The sequence below is a fragment of the Sinocyclocheilus rhinocerous genome, unplaced genomic scaffold, assembly GCF_001515625.1.
Source record: "Sinocyclocheilus rhinocerous isolate Xijiao unplaced genomic scaffold, SAMN03320098_v1.1 scaffold1129, whole genome shotgun sequence".
Lineage (NCBI taxonomy): Eukaryota > Metazoa > Chordata > Actinopteri > Cypriniformes > Cyprinidae > Sinocyclocheilus > Sinocyclocheilus rhinocerous.
The window spans coordinates 362,251-383,800 of NW_015634513.1; the positions used below are offsets into that span (position 1 = coordinate 362,251).

Here is a 21,550-nt window from a genome sequence, read left to right on the forward strand (position 1 = left end):
ACGAGCCGTTTTAGGTAGGCATGGTTAACTCTTAACTTTTATAAAGAATATCTCTTTGGTTTTGAGACTTTAGTGTTTGCAACTTTACAGATCTTCTTTATGCACCAAGAGCTTGTAACACTCCAAAGAGAAAGGAAAAATTGAAATCGCATCATATGACCCCTTTAAAATGATTTCTGAAGGATCATGTGACACTGAAGACTGAAGTAAGGGCTACTGAAAATTCAGCTTTGCCATCACAGGAATAAATTACATTTTAAAATATATTTAAAAAGAAAATGATATTTAGGATTAAAAAAAATATTTTAAACTATAATAATACTACAAAATTACAGCTTTTACTGTATTTTTGATCAAATAAATGCAGCTTTGGTGAGCATAAGAGACTTCTATTAAAAACATTTAAAAATCTTACTGACCCAGACATTTGTACAGTAGTTTAAATGGCCAATAATTTACATCACAGCTGTATTGCTAGTCAGTGGGAAGTGGTATTAGATGATATATTTATTTTAGAGTGGTATTCTCACTTGATTGGACAAAAGCCTGTAAAATGCAACATCAATATTTTTGCCCCAGTTAGTAGTACAGGAAACAATGACAGATTATTCACAGGGTGTCCATCAAGCCATTAAAAGGGGTCTTCAACTATTGAAAACTTTTAGGAGCATCACTGACTACAGACAAGCACTCTCGTAGACTGATGCTGATACTGTGTTTGTGTGTGTGTGTGTGTGAGCACGCTCACCTCAAACTCTGCGTGTTTGTGGATGTCCTCTGCTCTCTGGCGGCTCAGAATGAACTCGGCCTCATTAGCTACACGCACCAGATGGTCCTTCATGGTGTGGCTCAGCAGTCTGTACATCAAAATCACATTAAACATTGAGTTCACACCTGACATCACATGATTCTGTCTGAATTATTTTTGCAGTTTGTGTTGGTAACATAGCTGAATCCAAACACTGGATTTTATATGTATCACATATATTGTTATATTTATTAAGAAATGTACTGATCATAAGAGATGCAATACACATATTTACAGAAACAACCCTTCAAGAACTTGAATCAAGAAATATGCCGATACCGATAAGCCAGTAACTATTTTCATTATGGCTGATAGTTTTAATGCACACTTATTTGGAAAGAATTAATCATTCTAGACTTAGTGGAGTGATTCTGTTGGTGAATGCATCTGTATAGAAAATAGTAATTGGAAGAAGTCATTTTTACTCTTAAGATATTCTTGAGCATGAAATAATTTTAGTGCTGAATGATTTGGGAAAAAAACTGGGTGTTTATACTTTTTACAAGAACCAACTCAAACTTCTTTTCGTAACCATTTCAGAAATTTCTTTTCACTTGAGTTTTCCAATTCAACCAATTCAATATGATAATAAAATTATATTATATTATATTATATTATATTGTTTTTATGAAATAAAATACAATAAATACGGTAAAATAAAAGATTAATAAACAGTTTTATTTTACTGTATTTCACAATACTAATATTTTCATCTTAATTTCTTCATTTTCAAATGGTAAACCATCAAGCTTTTATTTTGACCGGCAAATCAAAATAAGTGCTGCCAGTATCAGAATGAAGCTTGGCACTGTGTGTTCATTTACATGCACACAGCCCATGATATCAGTGAATCAGAAAGGCTTGCTTTACAGTAAATGAACCAAGCCATTCTCAGATGCTAAAATACTGTATCATGAACTACACGTGTGTAAATGTCCCGTTTCACCAGCATAAGTAATTTTACAATCGCACTAAGCCAATATTGATTTTAATTTGATATTGTGAAGCCCTACTACTTTATTTAAAAAACTAAAATAAATAGTTTGTGAATTTATGCATCACAACATTATAATGTACAGCATTATAGCTATCCTACATAAGCTGATAAACATCCAATATCAGCAGATATACAATAAATATTGATAATAATAATAAAAATCTCTGCTAATATTGGCAATAAATGATGTTGTGTTGCATGCCTAATAAAGAATACTGCACATAAATTTCATGTAAATTACTTGACAATGTTCACAAAATAGCAGAAATGAGGACCTTCAACATCTCTCAAGTGTTAATCTGTGAAATCAGTTTTACTGATTTAATAACACAGTTGTTCGGCCATCAAAGTGTCAACAGTACGCAAAACCAACTTAACTACATCATGTAAAACAAGCAGAAAATCATATTTAGCAAAGCAGCTAAAACCACCCCCACTAAAAACAACCAGCGATTGATTTGTAAACGATACGCATCTAACAAGATACGGATGCAGGGGGTGTGGAGATGGGGGCACATTTCAACCCGGCTCATGTTTCTACATATGTAAGAACAGCCTTCCTTGGATAAACATACACACACAGACACACACTGCTTCTTATCACAGGGCATCTGATGATTACAGGGGCTGATGGGAGATCAAATGAATCCTGCTTTTACTGCTACTGTTTGTCAGCCCTCATCAAAACCCGAAGCTGTTCTGTCCATCTCAGAGTCTTGTTTGTGAATCAGCATTGTTTTTTCTGTCCATGGTGCCCTGGGTTAGCACAGACGGGGAAGAACCTGATCTTGAAACAGCACATTTACACCCCGGGCAGATTTGTGAACAACACAAGCCGTGGCCTAATAAAACATCGCCCCTAGGGACAGAGACGAGTCTCTCAGCAGGTCAGGAGGCTCAGGCCTCTGCAAAGTGGAAGAATAACAGGCAGAGGGTGGAGGGCTGAAACTCGAGCCTGGTGTGTCAGCGGCGGGCAGCGGGGGAGCGGACGTGCCAGGGACTCTGTAGTGACCCTCTCCCACCCCTCTCACCCCGACTGCCATCAATAACAGCCCGCTCTCTGTGACTGCCCTTCTCTCTATCACCCTTTTGCTTTCCTGTCTTTCTTTATCTGTTTTTACTTACTTTATGATATGACAGACAAAGAAACAGACAAAAACAAAAAAGTACCTAAATGTACCATTATTTTAACATGGTAGTTTATACCATGGTAATATCATGTTTGTGCTTGGTTATATTCTACAGCTACAGTGTATAATTACATTACATAATTAATATTTATTACATTATAAGCGTAAATGACAAATAAGAAAAATCTAAATCTCAACATTATTCATCATATGTGACCTGGACCACAAAACCAGTCATAAGGGTACATTTTTTTTAAATTGAAATTTATACATTATCTGAAAGCTGAATAAATAAGCTTTCCATTGATGTATGGTTTGATAGGACAATATTTGGCCGAGATACAACTATTTGAAAATCTGGAATCTGAGGGTGCAAAAAAATCTAAATACTGAGAAAATCGCCTTTAAAGTTGTCCAAATGAAGTTCTTAGCAATGCATATTACTAATCAAAAATTAAGTTTTGATATATTTACAGTAGGAAATTTACAAAATACCTTCATGGAACATGATTTTTGCTTAATATCCTAATGATTTTTGGCATAAAAGAAAAATCAATAATTTTGACCCATACAATGTATTGTTGGATATTGCTACAAATATACATTTTGTGGTCCAGGGTCACATTTGTGTTTATTATAGCATTAAATTAGCTATATTATCTAAATACTATGCATACTGAAGCCATCTGAGGCTAAATATGAACAGTCCCTTGTCATTTGAGGTGTAACATTGAAATTGCATAATTAAAATGTTGGGAATGCATATGAAACGGTCTGTAAATTATTTATTTGCCAAACAACTGCAATTTTCTGCAAATCTGAGACAGTTCCAGAAAGTTACGCCTTCTTTCTTTGCGTGAACATTTGGGCGGCGTTATGCAAATCTTCCCACATAGTGAGGTAGATATGTGGGGGCGTGTTAGAACGAGCCGTTTTAGGTAGGTGTGGCTGACTCTGAACTTTTATAAAGAATATCTCTTTGGATTTGAGACTTTAGTCTTTGCAATTTTACAGATCTTCTTTATGCACCAAAAGCTTGTAACACTCCAAAGAGAAAGGAAAAATTTAAATCGCATCATATGATCCCTTTAAGTTTTAATATATTTACAGTAGGACATTTACAAAATATCTTCACTTTACTTAATATCCTAATGATTTTTGGCATAAAAGAAAAATCGATAATTTTGACCCATACAATGTTTTTTTGGCTATTGCTACAAATATATCCAAGCGACTTAAGACTGGTTTTGTGGTCCAGGGTCACATATTTATAATTTACCAAGACATTTATTAAAGGCATGCTTTGCGGTTTGCATTGGCTTCTGCGCATTGATTTTAAAACGCTTATTCTAACCTGTCTCTTTGTGATTTTAGTACATGCCTTCTCATTCTCATTAAGCTCTTTTAAGAAACTGTTAAAAACCCAGTTTTTAAAATAACTTTTCTTGGTTAATTTGATAAGCTTTTCAATAGCATACTGATTTATTGTTCGTTTTTACTGTATTTTTGTATTGCATTATTTCTGTAATTTTTGTTTTAATTGGTTTTGCTGTTTGTAGTGCTGTGGGTATGAGTAAAGTGCATTATAGATAAAAATAAAAATATATATCATTATACAATTTAAAATTAGAAATCATAAAATAAAAGAGGTGTTTGAAGCACTTTTTTTTTACACAATTTAGAATAATTTAATGAATCCGTACGAAAAAAATGTGAATAACATCATTGATTCATCTAAGTACAATGGAATTATCACCTAATATAATCACTGCACTGCCATAGATTTAGCTCTTTTCTTCAGGCTTAGAAATAATTCGAACTCCATTATAGAAAATCAACTTTACTTTGAAAACACTAATTCAGCATTGATCCTATTCATTTTAGTGCAGCAGGCATTATAATGACATATTTGATATGCACTTCTACAGCTGTGATTACATTGGTATCTCTCTGACAGGTGCTGGTGTGCCAGATGTTGTCTAAACCCTGACCCTGCTTTCCAAAAAAAAAGCGTATGTTTGAAAAAGAGCTGTAAAAATGGCCAGCAGTGAAGGTGGAGAAGCCTCAGTGCATCACTGCATTCATTAGCATTTCTGGAGCGCTCATCAGCACAGCAGCATTCATTAGCATGAATTTCCATTGCTAACACAGAAATGAGAGCCATCTGAAAGATCTAAGGGCTTGAAATTGAAGACAGATCCTTCCATCCCAAAGGGAGTCTGAGTAAAAGAGTCCAACAGATGATACATAAACCCGTCTGAAAACAGCAAGATACGAGAAAGATTTCCCAAGAGGTGGGCGAGAAACTAAGGCGCTGCTGCCCTCTCAGAAAGCCTCTCTGAAACACATGGGAACCCACGGGAACAAGCCATGTTATTGACAGACGCCTTGAACTCTAGGTCACTCTGTTGATCCCCTTTCCACATTACATTGATTTCCTCCCAAATAGAATCTGATTGTACACACGCGACGCAGCGTTGTAGGCCAGGAGATAATGAGGAGCCTGCTAACAAAGGGTCAGAGGACGGGATTAGATAATTACCTGCCCTCGTTCACAAGCTCGATGAAGGCCAAGCCCGCGTTCTTCTGGATGGAATTCTGCCACTCCTGTGGAGAGAAATAAAAGAGAATTTACACTCAATTCCTACAACAGGCAGAGAAAGGAAGGTTGGGTTTCATCAGAATAAACATCCACATGTCAGTAATATGTAAGGATTAAAATGAACCCCAACATCAAGTTTAAGGTTTCAGTTTTATTCTGTCTGGGTTCATTTTAGCAATAATAACAGAATGACTGTTTACTACATTATCCCACTGATTACCATATAAATAAATAAACATGAAATACAAATTTAATTATTTGAGAAGAAAGAAAGCACATTGTCATAATAGAGATACTGGGGTTCAAATATACAGTTTAGTGAACATTTTAAAGAATAGTTCACTCAAAAATGAAAATTCTGTCATTAATTACTCACCTTCATGTCGTTCCAAACCCGTAAGACCTTCATTCATCTTCGGAACACAAAGTAAGATATTTTTGATGAAATCCAAGAGCTTTCTGACCCTCCATAGAAAGCAATGCAACTGAAATGTTCCCAGGCCCAGAAACGCAGTAAGGACAGTCCATGTGACATCAGTGGTTCAACTGTAATTTTATGAAGTTACAAAAATACTTTTTATGTGCAAAGAAAACAAAAATAACAACTTTATTCTTTAGTTGTGGTATTCTTGATAATGGCGGATGACATTATTTGGAGGAGAAGAATTGTTGAATAAAGTCGTAATTTTTGTTTTCTTTGTGCACAAAAATTATTCTCATAGCTTGACCACTGATGTCACATGGACTATTTTAATGATGTCCTTACTACTTTTCTGGGCCTGGGAACATTTCAGTCACATTGCTGTCTATGCAGGGTAAGAAAGTTCTCAGATTTCATCAAAAATATCTTAATTTGTGTTCTAAAGATGAACAAAGGTCTTCTTGATAAGACATGAGGATAAGTAATTCATGACAGAATTTTTATTTTTGGGTGATCCCTTTAACAGCAGATTGACATGACTGACCAATCAGAATCACATATTCGAGAGTCACAATATCTTTTAAAAAACTATATTTATTTTACATTTTTGAAACTGATGTTTTATGCTTACTTTTGTTTTTCATGTAATAATTAAATAATTGATTTTCACTACTAAGATTTTAGAATGTATTGTTTTACACTTAAAAAATATCAATTATTAAAATGGTAACAAAAAGTAAAATAAATACCATTAAATTCAACTCAATTTGAGCAACTGAGTCCTTAGTCATCTTCAAGAAATGGCAAAAGACATCTCTTCCATCTAAACTTGACCATCTAACACTAAGAACTTTCTATTTCTATTGTATCTACTTGTTTTCTTTTTATTTATATAAATAAATAAATAAATAAATAAACTAAAAATTGACCCTCTAACACTACCAATCTCTATTCTGTTTCTATTCTATCTACGTTTTCTTTTTATTTATTTATTTTTAAAAATCCTTGCTACGTGTAATGCATTAGACTAACTGACACGTGTCAGCACTTACATATTATTGCTCTTTTGTTGGTTTTGATTGCTTCTATTGTCCTCAGTTGTAAGTCGCTTTGGATAAAAGCGTCTACTAAATGACTAAATGTAAATTAAATAATTGTGGTAATAATTTTTATTTTATTTTATTATTTTATTTTTTTTGCCAAAACCAAAACAAAAATCTCATACTGAAAAAGTTGCTTTTGGAAGATACACTGTAAAAAAAAATCCGTAAAATTTAAAAAATACGGTAGCAACGTTTTAGGTTTTACGGTTCTAACTTAAGTTAGTGTACTTGTTTACATTGAGATAACAGTATAAGTTAAAAGCAAGCTTTAGAAATGTGAAAAATTAAAAATTAAGAAAAAATAGCATATTGTTAAAATTGTTATAGCTATAATTTTGCCAAAGTGTAATGTAAAATTATTATTGAAATGTATTTAGTATGCATCAACTTATTTAGCCTAAGCAAAACAAAGGTGTCATTTCAGTTCAGAAAAGATTAGTTTTAATTTAATTTCCATCACACAATGTGATTAAACACAATATTTGGGATTTGGTGGAAATGACACAATGGTAAAAGGTGTACGAGTATGTGTATCCACAGATGCTAGAAGTGGAACAGAAGCTGGTTCTATCATTAAACTATTCAGAGGAAGGGATCTCTGGGGGGAGGAAGAAAGAAAGGGAAATCGTCATCTAACATGTTTATATTGTATCCTCAATGTCCGAGATTGCATTTAAATAAGCACACCGCCCACAAACTTTAACAGGTCTCACCCGGTTGTTGTAAAAGGTGTTAGTCTAAACAACTCCTGAAACCACAGCTTTTAGTGATGTTTAATAGCCTAGGAGCGAGACCGAATCACTGACGTTTTTCACAGCTGCGCCAACCTTTCAACACTTCCCTGTGATCGTCTCAAGAATAATAATAACAACCAGGTCATGAGTATGTACAAAGTCGCTCATGTATTCTCCAGGGCTCTTTTCACAGGGAGACTGCATCATGGAGACAGGAGCGTAACAGTCCGACCCTAATGTCTCATTTGTTTCGGTCAATAGAGAGTGCTTCTAGGTTGAGGCGCTACACAAGCAATAGTTTCATAATGATGATGATTTATTTTTAATCCCCTGCCTATTCCTAGGGTCATAAAATGAAAATGAAACAGAGCAAATGCACATGCTTATAAAGAAGGAAATATTTCACCATCCTAAGGGAGATGAAATAAAGTGAGGCTGAAACCAAAATAAACAAGAATTTAAAATGGCAATAACTGTACGTGTTTATCTATTCCAGAGGGTTTGTACAGCTTTACTTTACTTTGGTATCTCCAGCATTCAAATATTTGCGTAACCATATTCTAGTAAATCTTAAAGGGGTCATATGATGCGATTTCAATTTTTCCTTTCTCTTTGGAGTGTTACAAGCTCTTGGTGCATAAAGAAGATCTGTAAAGTTGCAAAGACTAAAGTCTCAAATCCAAAGAGATATTCTTTATAAAAGTTAAGAGTCAGCCACGCCTACCTAAAACGGCTCGTTCTAACACACCCCACATGTCTACGTCACGATGTGAGAAGATTTGCATAACGCCGCCCAAACGTTCACGCAAAGAAAGAAGGCGTAACTTATTCTCCAACGCAATGCGTAAAAAGACAGTATAAATCATTATAATCCATAATCTATAATCCAACAGGCAGTGAAGCCACCGGAAGTGTTCGATCCCCATCTTACTATTCCCTACCGGCAGAGAGCACCATTGAGTCACAGCTAAAACACTGACCTAAAACCACCCGATTTGAAGCAAATCAGTCAAATGGGATTAGTTTTTATGTTATGTGTATGTAAATAAATTTTTACTTCAGATGTTATCTGCAATGTTTATGGTCTTTTTGGGCAGGATAAGCGATATATTTAAACCGTTTAGGTGGGTGTATCTGCTGCGCACTGCCGACACAGGTAACTGATCCAACACAAAATATAGCCTATTTCTTTATGTATGTAATTATTCAGGAATTATTAAACATGAATGTATTAGTATCAGAAATTGATTTGAATATACAATGAATAATACAATAGCCTTTGTTACTATATTGTTCCATACTGAAATGAAAAGCTTAACTTACCATCTTGAAATAAAGCTTAATGTCTGTACTGTATGTAGTCAGTTATTTCTCTGAATAAATTATGTGTATATTTTTAATGTCCTGATTGAGAAACATCTATTTCAGACTCTCCAATTAGCGCCCACTGTACGAATAAAAGCACTATAACAAAATTATATAAACAATGAATAACTGTACAAGACGAATAAAGGTATATGTGTACACAAAGCATAAATATTTATTCAGATTTCAGAATAAGCACTTTGTCATTTGTTATATATATGTTGAGGTCGTGTCCGTCTGATGTTTATCATGTTCATTATGTTCGCTACTGTAATGAACGTAGCTTTTTAATAAGTAGGGGAAATTCCCGACATTAAAAAAATAACCGTTTACATGCCTAGGGTGTTTGCATTGTAAGAATGTACAGAGATACTTCAGATTTAAAAACGCTGACTTGTTAGGCAATGTTTTCTCGTTAAAATCATACAATTTCCAATAATTCAATAGAACGTTTACGCGCACTAGGGATTACTATGGCTGCGTTTACACTTGGCATTAACATGCGACCTGTATCCGGATGTTGTCCACATACACATTGAAAAGACAAGTGCAAACGCACTTCTGATCGGAATGTTATCCGATCAGCGTGTCCTGGTCCAGAGGTAGTCGAGGACGCATTGTGATCGGATCTCAGTGTAATGTAAATACAATCCAGCCATCGTGTCTGCATTCGCAGGTCGACATCAGCACGTCTCCCGTCTTGTTCGCCCCATTACAGATAGTGAGACTCCTACACTTATCTTTCATTTGTAAAATGTCCCGCGACTGAAAATGCTTTTCAAAAGAAAACCCACCACTTCAGAGATCAGTGATGCAAACTCATTCTCTGCCAGCAGGAAGCGCTGTGTGAGTGGTAGAGATCGAGGTTTCCCTGGTAATGGCTGTACACAAAGCAGCGCTCCACTCACAAACGCTGCTTTATCATACATTACGAATATAGCTATGAAGACAAACAAATTATTTACACTTATTATATACATTTTTTAAAGTCAATCCATTGATGTGCATTAGATGATGAATTGAATAGTCACCTCTACTATTGTAGGTTATGTTTTAGCCATCAGAAAATAATTAATGAGGAATTATGAGAGGTTATGCTATTACACATACATTTCTAACATGTAAATTATTGAAGCCAAATACTTACATTTCCCCAAGCTGTTTAGCTGTAGTACAGTATTCATAGGCTTAATCATGAAGCATACAGTGGCCCCACTTTTAACTCTCTCTTTATAAAAATATCGGTTATCGGTCTACTTGATCCGTAATAATCGGTATCGGCATCGACCCTGAAAAACACATATTGGTCGACCCCTAATTCATCCCACCTAACATTAAAGTTTTTAAATATACTTTTATATTGAAATAATTTCACATTCAATTGTCAAATTAATGTAGAAACAACAAAGACAGTATATTTTCAATATTTGTTTAATGGCATCTTTTTTTTATAACTGAAGGCAAGTATCACTGATACAATACTACTGATGTCTCTAGGAAATTGTTATTTTAAACCTTTGACTATTGCAATTCAACATTACTGTATCATTGAGAGCTATCAATTAAAACATTTATTAGACTTTAAAAAATTACTTCTAATTACTAATTTAAGTGAAATTAAAACAATCTTCACATAAACCCATTATAATAAATGTCATATTTATTATATTGCTTACTTAAAATTAGTATACTTATAATTACTTAAAATATACAGAAATTGAATTTATCCCAAAAGTTATCTAACACTAAATTCTAAATTAAATGTAGCCTTGATGAATCCTTAAAGCTACAAAAGTTATTGATTTCCTCTGTTTCTTTTGTTCTTTGATTAACAGACATCACATCAGCTGGGTTATTAGGTTATTTGGCTGCTATTACTTTAAGAGCTGCCGCTGCTGAACGTGACGCAGATCTGACGCGCATCATATTTTCGACGACATAACGACACTGCATGCTCGTAGTTTCATTCGCCTCAATATAAAATGATACAGCCTACAGCGCACGCTGGCACGTTTGTGCATGCAATTGACAAGACAGGAATTTTTTTTTTACTTAATTATGGCCTGACAACATCTTATCTGACCGCAGTTCACTGTTGATCTACTGAAGCTGCTTTGTCACCTGTACCGTTTCAGCCCTTGTTTGACTAGCGCCTGACGCTGAGGTGAAGCTGAAGTGCGCATCTGAAAAGTCTCCTGTTTGATGTGGTCATAAAGACATTCTGCATCTAAATAAACACAATTCTTGTCAAGGAAAAAGACAGAAGCAGCAGTTGTGAGTGGGGTGGCCAACCCTCCGCCCCTGCATTAATTGTGTTAAATATTTTTAATGCCATTAAACTCGAAAAATTAATAATCTGCGTTAACACGCTAATTTTGACAGCACTAATGTATGTGTTTATTTCTCGATAACTCAATATCAATCATTCATGTAAGAATTGATTGTGCATTGTACACAGGGTTGATGGAATATGGTGGCATAAGAAAGGTGAAGGGTGATGTTTAAAGAATTCGGGACAGGACAGAGGAAGTTTTTTTTTTAATTTAACCAGCTAAAGTTCAGTAGACAACGTTGTTGAGAAAAACTGCACATATACTAGGATCCTTTGTTAGGAGTAAACATATCAAAAGCTGTCATCAACCAAACACACAAATACATTTTCGCTACAAAGATAAATGAATGTTCGATGGGTGAGGGAAAGGCATTATTCTTTAATTAAAGGAAGCAATGAACCCAATCAAAAAGCCTTAACGATCAGTGCTGTGTGTTGAGGACAAGGCTGACAGTTATTGGATTTCAACCAGTCATTCTGATAGGACCCTGATACGGTTTTATGGTATCCAATACTGTTTCCATTCTGACCTGATGAGAGGATACAGGCAGCCATTTGTGGCCTTTCAACTCTGACCCTGACCTAAGAGAGGTGCTTCTACAGCCCACCCACCTCTGCCCCGGTCCTGTCGTTACAGCAACCACTCACGCTGATCCATTTATGTCATCAAGACCAGGATTATTTTCTAAGATAGGACATGACTTTTATCAGCCACACAAACAGCACCTGAGAAAGTTTGTATTGTAAAGATAAACTCACAATGATAACCAAACCAGTCTTACACTTTTCATCAAGGACATTTATAATTGAGCCATTTCCTTCAAGTCTCAATAAACCAACAAAGACCAGCATATAGGGAACAATTCCTCAAGATCAAATCTGTCCGTTTTACTTTTATTGAATCAGGTACTATATACCTGATTGAGGGTTGAGAGCTCAATCTTGTGTACACTGATTCTGGACATGCAACTCAAAATGTGTAACACGCTGCAAAAAATTACTGTTTTTAATCAATAACATCATCTTGCTTTCCACATCCTTGAAACAAGATAATTTTATTTCTGTATAAAACAGAAGAAATAGCTTCCAGAAAAAGCATCTTTAATATAATTGTATTTTTTCTTACATTCATTCATTCATTCATTGCTAATTCTCACTTGGTTCTTAATCAAGGAGGGAAAAAACTTTAAAATTTTACTACTTATTAAGAAAATTATTATTATTATAATTATTTTTAGAGATTATAAAACACTAATCATAGTTTTAAAAAAATCAAGAAATAGTAAGAAGATAAATTATGGGGAGAATCAAAACATAAACAGTAAATTCTAACAAACCACTCACATAAAATACGTACAAATTAATGTCTTCCTCAACATGAATGAATGCCCAATATATTTTCATGTTAAAAAAATACAATGAGATAATGCTGCACCATTAGCAATTATGTTATGTCATACTGTAATTGTTTCTGAGTGATGAAAAGCTCAATGCTATATGTGAGTCTATGTGATGGAAACAGAAGCTTGTAACAGGACCAAGGAAATGCAGAGGGAGAGAAAGAAAGACCTGATGATGCTCTTAAAAAGGACTAGGTTGCATCTGCATCATGTGTGTGAGACTAGAATTCAGAGCACGTTCATAAACAAAATCAGTTAATGTTGTGTGCCCATATAAAAACATATTGCTTAACACTCTTAACACCCTCCCCGACACTATGCTTTAAATGATTGCTTTGATTTACTGATTTTTTTCTTTAAATAAAAAACAAACATACTTTTCTTCTGAGACACGCAAACATCATGTTTTACATTCCTTAAAGAAGTCATCCAATGAGCCATACTTTTGTTTAGTTTTGCTATGATAATTACTGTGGCACTGCATTCCTAATCACTGCTGATTAAGAGAACGCAATTACCCTCAAACTAAAACACAACTGAAACAACGCAGACCTACAATGCAACATTTTGCTTCATCCACAATGGCAAGACCAAGGAAATGTGCACAGCGTTTGGCTTCGTTCATTGAAAATAAACAAGTCGCTCTCTAGTTTCCAACCCATCAGTTATAATCACAAGTATTTGTTTGTTTTCTGCAGGCAGGGGGATTGAAGCTCAGATGAAACAAAAAAATTATCCGTCACATGGAAGAGCGCTGTTTCAGATCATAACGAGCAGGAGACGTTTACGTTACGGCTTGTCCGCAGAGCACAAGGCGATTAATGGCGGAAAAGTGGCTACTGTAGGGCTTTGATGGACGGAAAGAGATTCTAGATTTAAAATGTCAGCCTAGTATTACTTACAGGAAAAACCTTCAGTGAAGTATTTCCACATAAAACATACTTAACATTCCAAACAAAAAACTATAAAATATGTTTACATAAAATATCTATTATTGCAATGCTCTGCTTGCTGTGGTTTAAAAAAAACAAAAAAAAACAACACTGAATAAACTTTTTGAACAGCATGTTCAACTTCATGCAGCTAGAATCCTGCTAAGGCTTGTATAAGACATCACATCAGGTTTTGTGTGTATTTTAATTTTATATGTACCTATAAGGCTTGTATAGTATCTGTATATAGCTCTGTCAGAGCTTTTAATTTTCTTGTAACTTGTATCTTGTAACCTTCTGGCTTGTATACATTAGGAAGAGTGTATTTTCTTGTAATGCTCCAAAATGATAAAATTTTCTACACCTTACATTACTACAACATTGATCTGCACGTGACAGCTAACTTATTTTAAAATATAAAGAATGGCAAAATCCTTCTTTGTCTTTTGTCATTTTTTCCTAGAAAACTGTGCAATTAATTTTAATATTCCTGATTATTTTTAATTATATTACATTTTATAATTGCTTTTCAAGGTGGTTAATTTTTAATAATTGTAATATTCTTGATTTTTTTATTTATTTTTTTTATTTTAGTATTGCCTTTCAAGATGCTTTAATGTTGAGGTGTTAAAACTTCAGGTCGACTTCAATCAACTCATCGTAATATCAAAATGGCATCTGACAGCAGGTCCAGACAGCTTAATTTACTGATGTGACAAGCCGAACGCTCTACAAGTCCTGTGCGTGTTCTCAGATGTTATCTCTTCTAAAGCAAACACACAATCCCGTACGGCCAGTGGCCTGTGTTTCTGTGAGGACACTCCACACAAGCAGACTTTACAAGGGGAGCAAATATTTACTCTGACTACATTTAACGACCACAGAGGATTGCGGTTAAATACACTGATGTGATTAGAAGCTTCCTTACGATGAGTTGGGCTTAGAGGTGTCAAAAGATTTCCAAAAACTGCTCATTTATTTAAAGCAAAAAAAAAAAGTTTTTCTCTCTCTCTCTCTATTGAAGGTTTAGGAGGTGGGTGATGACTGAAATAATCTAACTTGACATGAATGATAATAGCGTATATAAATCTTGTCGTTTTCCTTTCTGGGCTAAAGAAACAACGATTATTATATGTTCGACACATGGTGAGAATGCACACAGTGATAATATGATATTGATTTGTAAATACACATATCCACGTATGTAAATAGTGACACAAAGAGAGCATGTTAGGAAAGAGATTTCTGAATGAGGTATACCAGACCTCCATCGACATACTATCAGGGACTTCAACATTTAAAGAAAAAAGTTAACACTTTTGGACTGTTAATCCATTGGCACCATCTAAAAAAAATAAACTATTTGCCTCAATATGCCTCTTTCCCAGCCAACAATATTGCAGTCAGAGAGTGAATTAAAAGTCACTCAAGTCGTAAGCTTTCCCCATGCCGTTCCCTCTCACTTCCTGTCAGGAAGAGCCCCCTCTCTGGACGCATAGCTCGCATCGGCAGGGCGCCGGCAGAATTAAGTGCCAGTTGGTGTTAGTGTGTTTTCTCTGGGCCTCCGCGGAGCCCTGCGTTCAAAGAATGCTGAGAGCAATGTTATCCACCGGCACGGAGACCCTCGTGGGTCGTTGTCTGGGGTGGAGGAGGGAAAAAGATGGAGAGGGGGAAAGACAACACGTGGCCTGAGCCTGCGCTTGAACCTTGCGTATGTGTTATGCCTCTCAGCGGGGTCTAGGTCTGACTGTGAGATGGGGAGGGAGAAGGATTCAACCTCAGGTTCAACCACATTCCTCTTCACTTCTGCGACGTTTATGGAACTTACAAAGTTAAAAATGGGAAGACTACATGAGGCAAAACGGTCTACCCTGGCAATGTCCCCGAATAGCTCTTAACTTTTAAAGGCAAATTTTGAGTTTGCATTGAATATCTTTTCGAGTGCAGGTCAAATACTCTTAGGTAAGTAAGATAAAACTAAGTAACAATACAATAACTCATGGAATATTAGTTGTGTTACTTTTGTTTTAAGAAAGGGCCTGTGTCTTGTAGTCCAAAGCGACTTATATAACGTGATTGATAATGGCCATTCAAACACACTGCGCACCAAAACACATATGGCTACATACCTCTTACTCAACTGAACTGCAGTCATTAAAATAAACAGACAGAGCAATAAAGCTCAATTTATATTGTGTTAAAAATGCATGAAGAAGAATGGGAATTGTTGAAGATCTTTTACAGTAGGTCAAATTACACTTAGTAAAGTAAGGGAAAACTAGTTGCTAACCAAATATGTAAAACAGAGTACATATAAATCTTACACATGATTCAAATATTCACATTTTTATTCATTGTTTAATTCATTTTTATATCCATTTGCAGTGTTTGTCCTCTCCATATAGAAGAATTACTGTAAATGACTTTATTTGCATTTAAAATTTGTATTTTTAAAACAAACTGGCATAATGAGATCATCGCATGTGATGTTTTTCTCACATATTTTACCGGTAAATATGGGAATCTTGGGCCTCATTCATGAAAAGGAGCAGAACAAATTTCTTCTAGTGGTACCAGTCTCTGATACTTTAACACTAAGATCGCCCAATAACTGATCACGACACTAACGCAATTTAAAAGTGCAAATGACAAAGAAAATGTTGTCTGTTATCATAATTACTCTTGAAAATGGCCATCTTACAATTCATTCACTTTAAAAATTTATATTTTTAAAACAGATAATCAGATCTGTGAAGTAGAGAATCCTTACAGTTGCCAATAATTCACCCTTAGTTAAACCTCGGCCATCACAGGATTAAGAAGCATATCAGTTTAATGACACTAGAACTATCAAGAATTATTTAAAAGACATTTTACACAGAAACCTGAATGTGTTTCATGAACAAGGTCTCATTAACTGGTGTCTGTTTTGACACAGAGAGTGCGCAGCTGAGAAATGATGAAGAGATCGAGTGAACAGACACCGCTGAGGGTTTTCACTGGACAGTCGACCGATCGATTTCTCTTTCTTTTGCTCTCCCTGCGAGTATTGATCCCAAAGTCACAGTGACTGCAGGGGGTTAAACTCTTGAGCCACTGGCCACTCTCCATCCTCTTCCTAAAGGTCAGAGGTTAAGAAATGCCAAGTGCTCTGGGGTAAGTCAGTGTCTCCAGTATGTATTGACTGACGAAGGTGCCCATCTGTTTAACAGGTTAACTCTACATTAAAGACTCCCTGGTCAGGATCATCAACAATATCAAGACAGCAGATGTGAAACCATGGTGATCAAAGTAAGGAGAGAAAAAAAATATAGGCAACTTTTAGGTAGCTTATGACCTAAATACATGATTGGAAAAAAGTCACATTGTTAAAATGAGAAAACAGACAATACCAATGCAGGCCTCTCGCAAACGTGCCTGAAGATACTGTTTCTTGCTCTTGTACCTCAGCCTTTCCATCATGTGAGGCATTCAGAAGATAAATGTCTTAAAGAATAGATGACCTGACACAAGGTCTGAGCGGTAATGGGTTATATAGGGAAACACGGCTGCCCGACTCCCATATATATCTGACAGACACACAGCTATCAGGAGGCCACTGTCAAGCAGACGAATGAGATGATTTCCAAACCAACTCTGTTCGTAGAGCAGTTTGCAATTGCTTTTCTGATGCTTATATAAAGTAGCATTTTACAAGACTCTTTTTGCATGTATTTTCATGCTTATCTACAATCAAATCCACAACAACTACAGTATATGAACCGAGCAACAGCTTCCACTCCAGAGTGTCTCAATGCGGGTGGCATTATTTATTAAAAAGCTGAAACCTTAAGTGATATTCTCCAGCACAACAGCAGATGCTATATCTTGTTCAGTAAAGCAGTGTGTGTGTGTGTGTGTGTGTGTGTGTGTGTGTGTGTGTGTGTTGGTTGTCAAAGAGAATTAGCTTGAGTGAAACACAAGGCTTTTACTTGGATGCCTTGAATGGCAAGATGAGGACACTCAAAGATGATCTTCATGTAATATGCAGGACATAATCTGAAGCCCTATCACTGGCAGTTTCCTAAACGGAGCGGATGCATTGATAGCTGTTGTTTTACGCTTATCCTTTCTCTCTCCTCTCAACCACATTCATTATTCTTTTGCCCTCTGTTCTGCTCTCTCTGTTTTGGTTGAAAATATTGAAGGAATGGTCTGGGTTCAATGCTAGTTGAGCTTAATCCACATCATTGGTGGCATAATTGTACCACACACAAAAAAATATTAACTTTAATTAATAATAAATTATATATGACAAACATTGTCAGTTTCTTTAAAGAGGGTTTAAAGACTGATAATTGAAGGCCATAATTTTTTGCACATTAATTCTATCATAAAAATGTCTCTAATTTAAGCCGCAAAGTTGTCTAAACCATCATTTTTGTTGTGGAACTACCGTTCTATGCACATGGACATATTCATGCAAACAAACTGATTATGACTATGGACTGGGAAAGTGATTCTGTCATAGTATTTTAATGTTAACACATATGCCACTGACTGAACTTGTACTGAATCATAAACATTAATTTAAATAACACTAAAGAGTTGGAAATCACCCTCAACTGATTTTTTTTTGCTCCAGCTTTTTACAAAGCAAAAGGACTGACAGACAAATGCTGTCAAGCAAATTAATTGCACACATTAATCATTAACATTAACAATAATATCCGTAATCATTATGTAAAATATATTAGTGTATAATATATTAGATATATAGATAAGTTCAAATCCATATTTATGAAAGAACAAAGTTAGAAGATAGAATACAAAAATGACAGAATACAGAAAAGTTGTATATGTCTAGCATTGCTCTATACAACTATCAATAAAACACATATAAGTGAAAAGCAATAAACCACAATAGGCTTATAGAAGATGATGAAAATTGATCCTGTGTTGGGAATAAAGGGATTCATTTCAGAGAGATGCAATAAAATTGCAGTTTAGAATCGCTGTCTAACAGCAGAGCAACCCTCCTGATCCTGAGTGATTAAAAACTAGTCTGTGACCCTAACCTTTGACCTCTAGCCCCAAACCTACTCCATCTTGTACCATAGATATTAATTAGAAAATTTGTGCAGACAGTACCGTATCCGCCTGGATTCTATTTTGGGATGAGAAGGAAATGTAAGCAAAAGAAACTAAATCCATCAACATCCTCCCTCTCATCGCCTATTCTGTCAGCAAATACACTGCTTCACTTCCTGTCTACGACAACAGCACTTCCTGCGCGAGGATGTCCTGATTAACCACAGGATCAATGAGAGACCCTAAACTTCTTCTAGACTTGTCTCTGTTTTCCAAATAAGAGAAAGAAAAAAATCTTCCACATTCATAAAACAAAATTATCCCCCTACAACCGACTGTGTAATTTAACTGGGGGTAAACAGGGCTCAAGACCTCATTTGAGCTTCACTGCCTTTTTCCACGGTTTCTCCCCCCACAATAAAACTACATTTGCATTAGCTTTGAGAGAATTTAGTCGAGATGATTTATTGAAGTAATCAGCAGCAACGCAGCCTTTTCGTTGCAGTGCAGGGCCTGCAATGTGCCGCCACTGGAACGGGGTTTGGGCCGGAGGCTTTTTTTCAGTGGAGGCAGGCAGAACCCAAATTCTCCCCTTTGATTAGATTAGCATTACACAACAGCGTGACAGATATGACAAATAGGTGCATTAGAGTGTGTCATTTATTCCCTCTTTTCTAGATGCTTGGGTTCACAGAGGGACCCCCACCTCACGCCTCACTTCTGCAAATATATGCGGCCCCTGACGCCCCGTCTGATGCCTGATCTCTCTGGATTACCTTCAGAGAGGGTTATAGGAGAACGAGAAGTACTCAAAATAAATGTGCTAAAGAAAGAGACAACGAGTGCTTGGTTATGTGTATTACTCATTTGCATGTAAACCCCGATTCATTCTCACCTTTTCCATGGATTGCTAATACTGAATAATTGAATAAACATTTGCACAAGCAAAATGATTATCACTTAAAACTGTAGTAGCCCCCGACTTAATGTGAGTGAGTGTGTGTGTGAAGTGACAGAATATTACACACTTCAGTGACTCTCCTCCTCTAAGGGTAATCTATGGCTACCTCCATTAGCCCCCATCACACACACTCAAAAGGGTGCAAATGCACACATGCTCACTTCTCTCACTACACACACTATTCTACCATCATACCACTGATTTCCTCTTAATAAACACAGGCGGCATATGCACTCATAACTCACTGACACTATAACTTTGCAATGTAAATGGTTTTATATAAAGGTTATTATAATGACTACAGGCTAACCTTTGCACAGACAGACACAGACAGACAGACAGACAGACAGACAGGTAGATAGATAGATAGATAGATAGATAGATAGATAGATTTTTCTCTAAACTTTTCTGCAAAAAAATAGTATTTGCTGTACTTTTTTTCAAATAAATAAATAAACAAATAAATAAATACAAATAGTATTCACATTATTTATGAATCAATTTTCCAAATAACAGTGTCTTCGAATGTCTCCAAAGAGAGGACTGGTCAGATTTAGATCACTTTTGGGGACAATTTCTTTCCCAAACTATAGCGAACTAAGTACACATAGACACACACGCTCAAGAACACAGAGCTCTGCTATCAATCCTTCATCCTACCTGCCTTAAATACTCTCTGCAAAAGCTGATGGGGAGGCTGATCGATCACGAAACGCTATCAATTTTGCATTATCCTCTGTGACTGGCTATATGACCAAGGCCGTTACATTGGGTCAAGACCCCTGACCTTTGAACTCATATCAACAGCATTAAAAAGGGCTCCCTGGCTATTTTTCTGGACTTCTGTCTATACTCATAGCTTAGTAAGACAGGAATCGGGCTGGCAGTGTGAAGATAACACTTGCTACAATGGATTTATTAACAGTAAAGAGGTGGAAAAAAGGGGGGAAAAAATAATAACTTGAGAGGAGATGGAGGAATGACATACCTGAGAACACAGCAGCATGACCAGTTCAACCACAGAACTGCTAGACTTCATACACACAAGACCTACAAAGAAAAAGGAAATTTCAATTCAGATTTAGTAGATGAAATCTTTCAACCATTACCGATGAGTAAGATTTTGAATGTAACAAAACAAACCTTACATAGCTGATCGCTAAATGTTGCAACTGACTGAACAGAATCAAGAAAGCTCTTGCAATAACACTGTAAAAATACTGCAAATGATTTTACTTTTGTAAAGACCCATCTCGATTTCATATATATTGTAAATAATTTGGCAAATACAAATGTTATCCTCCATCATTTAGTGATAAACATTGGCCTATTTGTGTTGAAATCTATACTAAACATTTTAAATTCAGTTCTATGAGATTTCTAATGTGAAATTAAGTAGTATTGAGGAAACATATTTATTAGCATTAAAAACATTTAATTTTTAGTGTCTGTTCTGCTGACACACATTTGTGAGTGGTCTAATTCTGCGCCATCTTGAGGGGTCTGTGTATTGATGACCTTAATGAACCTACACGATGCTACTGTAAACTAATACATGTTTGGGCCTTGTATTACACGAGACTAAATATGGTGAGCATATGTTCTATTGATCTGAAATTCAGCTTTAAAGAAGCTGCTAGGGAACTACATATGCAGAATGTGCGCGCGAGATTTAACATGAAAGCTATAGGTGAG

The 21,550-nt window shown here is 35.7% G+C and overlaps 1 protein-coding gene across 1 annotated transcript in view; it reads right to left on the reverse strand.

Annotated features, from left to right (window-relative positions):
* Window positions 1-21,550, reverse strand: part of lrba (LPS-responsive vesicle trafficking, beach and anchor containing) — a 316,503-nt gene that overhangs the window by 160,450 nt on the left and 134,503 nt on the right. The window contains exons 33-35 of the mRNA XM_016559864.1: window positions 20,844-20,905; window positions 5,478-5,542; window positions 749-857 (exon numbers count right to left, since the gene is read on the reverse strand). Of these exons, the coding sequence (XP_016415350.1) occupies window positions 749-857; window positions 5,478-5,542; window positions 20,844-20,905 (236 nt within the window). The remainder of the gene's footprint in view (window positions 1-748; window positions 858-5,477; window positions 5,543-20,843; window positions 20,906-21,550) is intronic.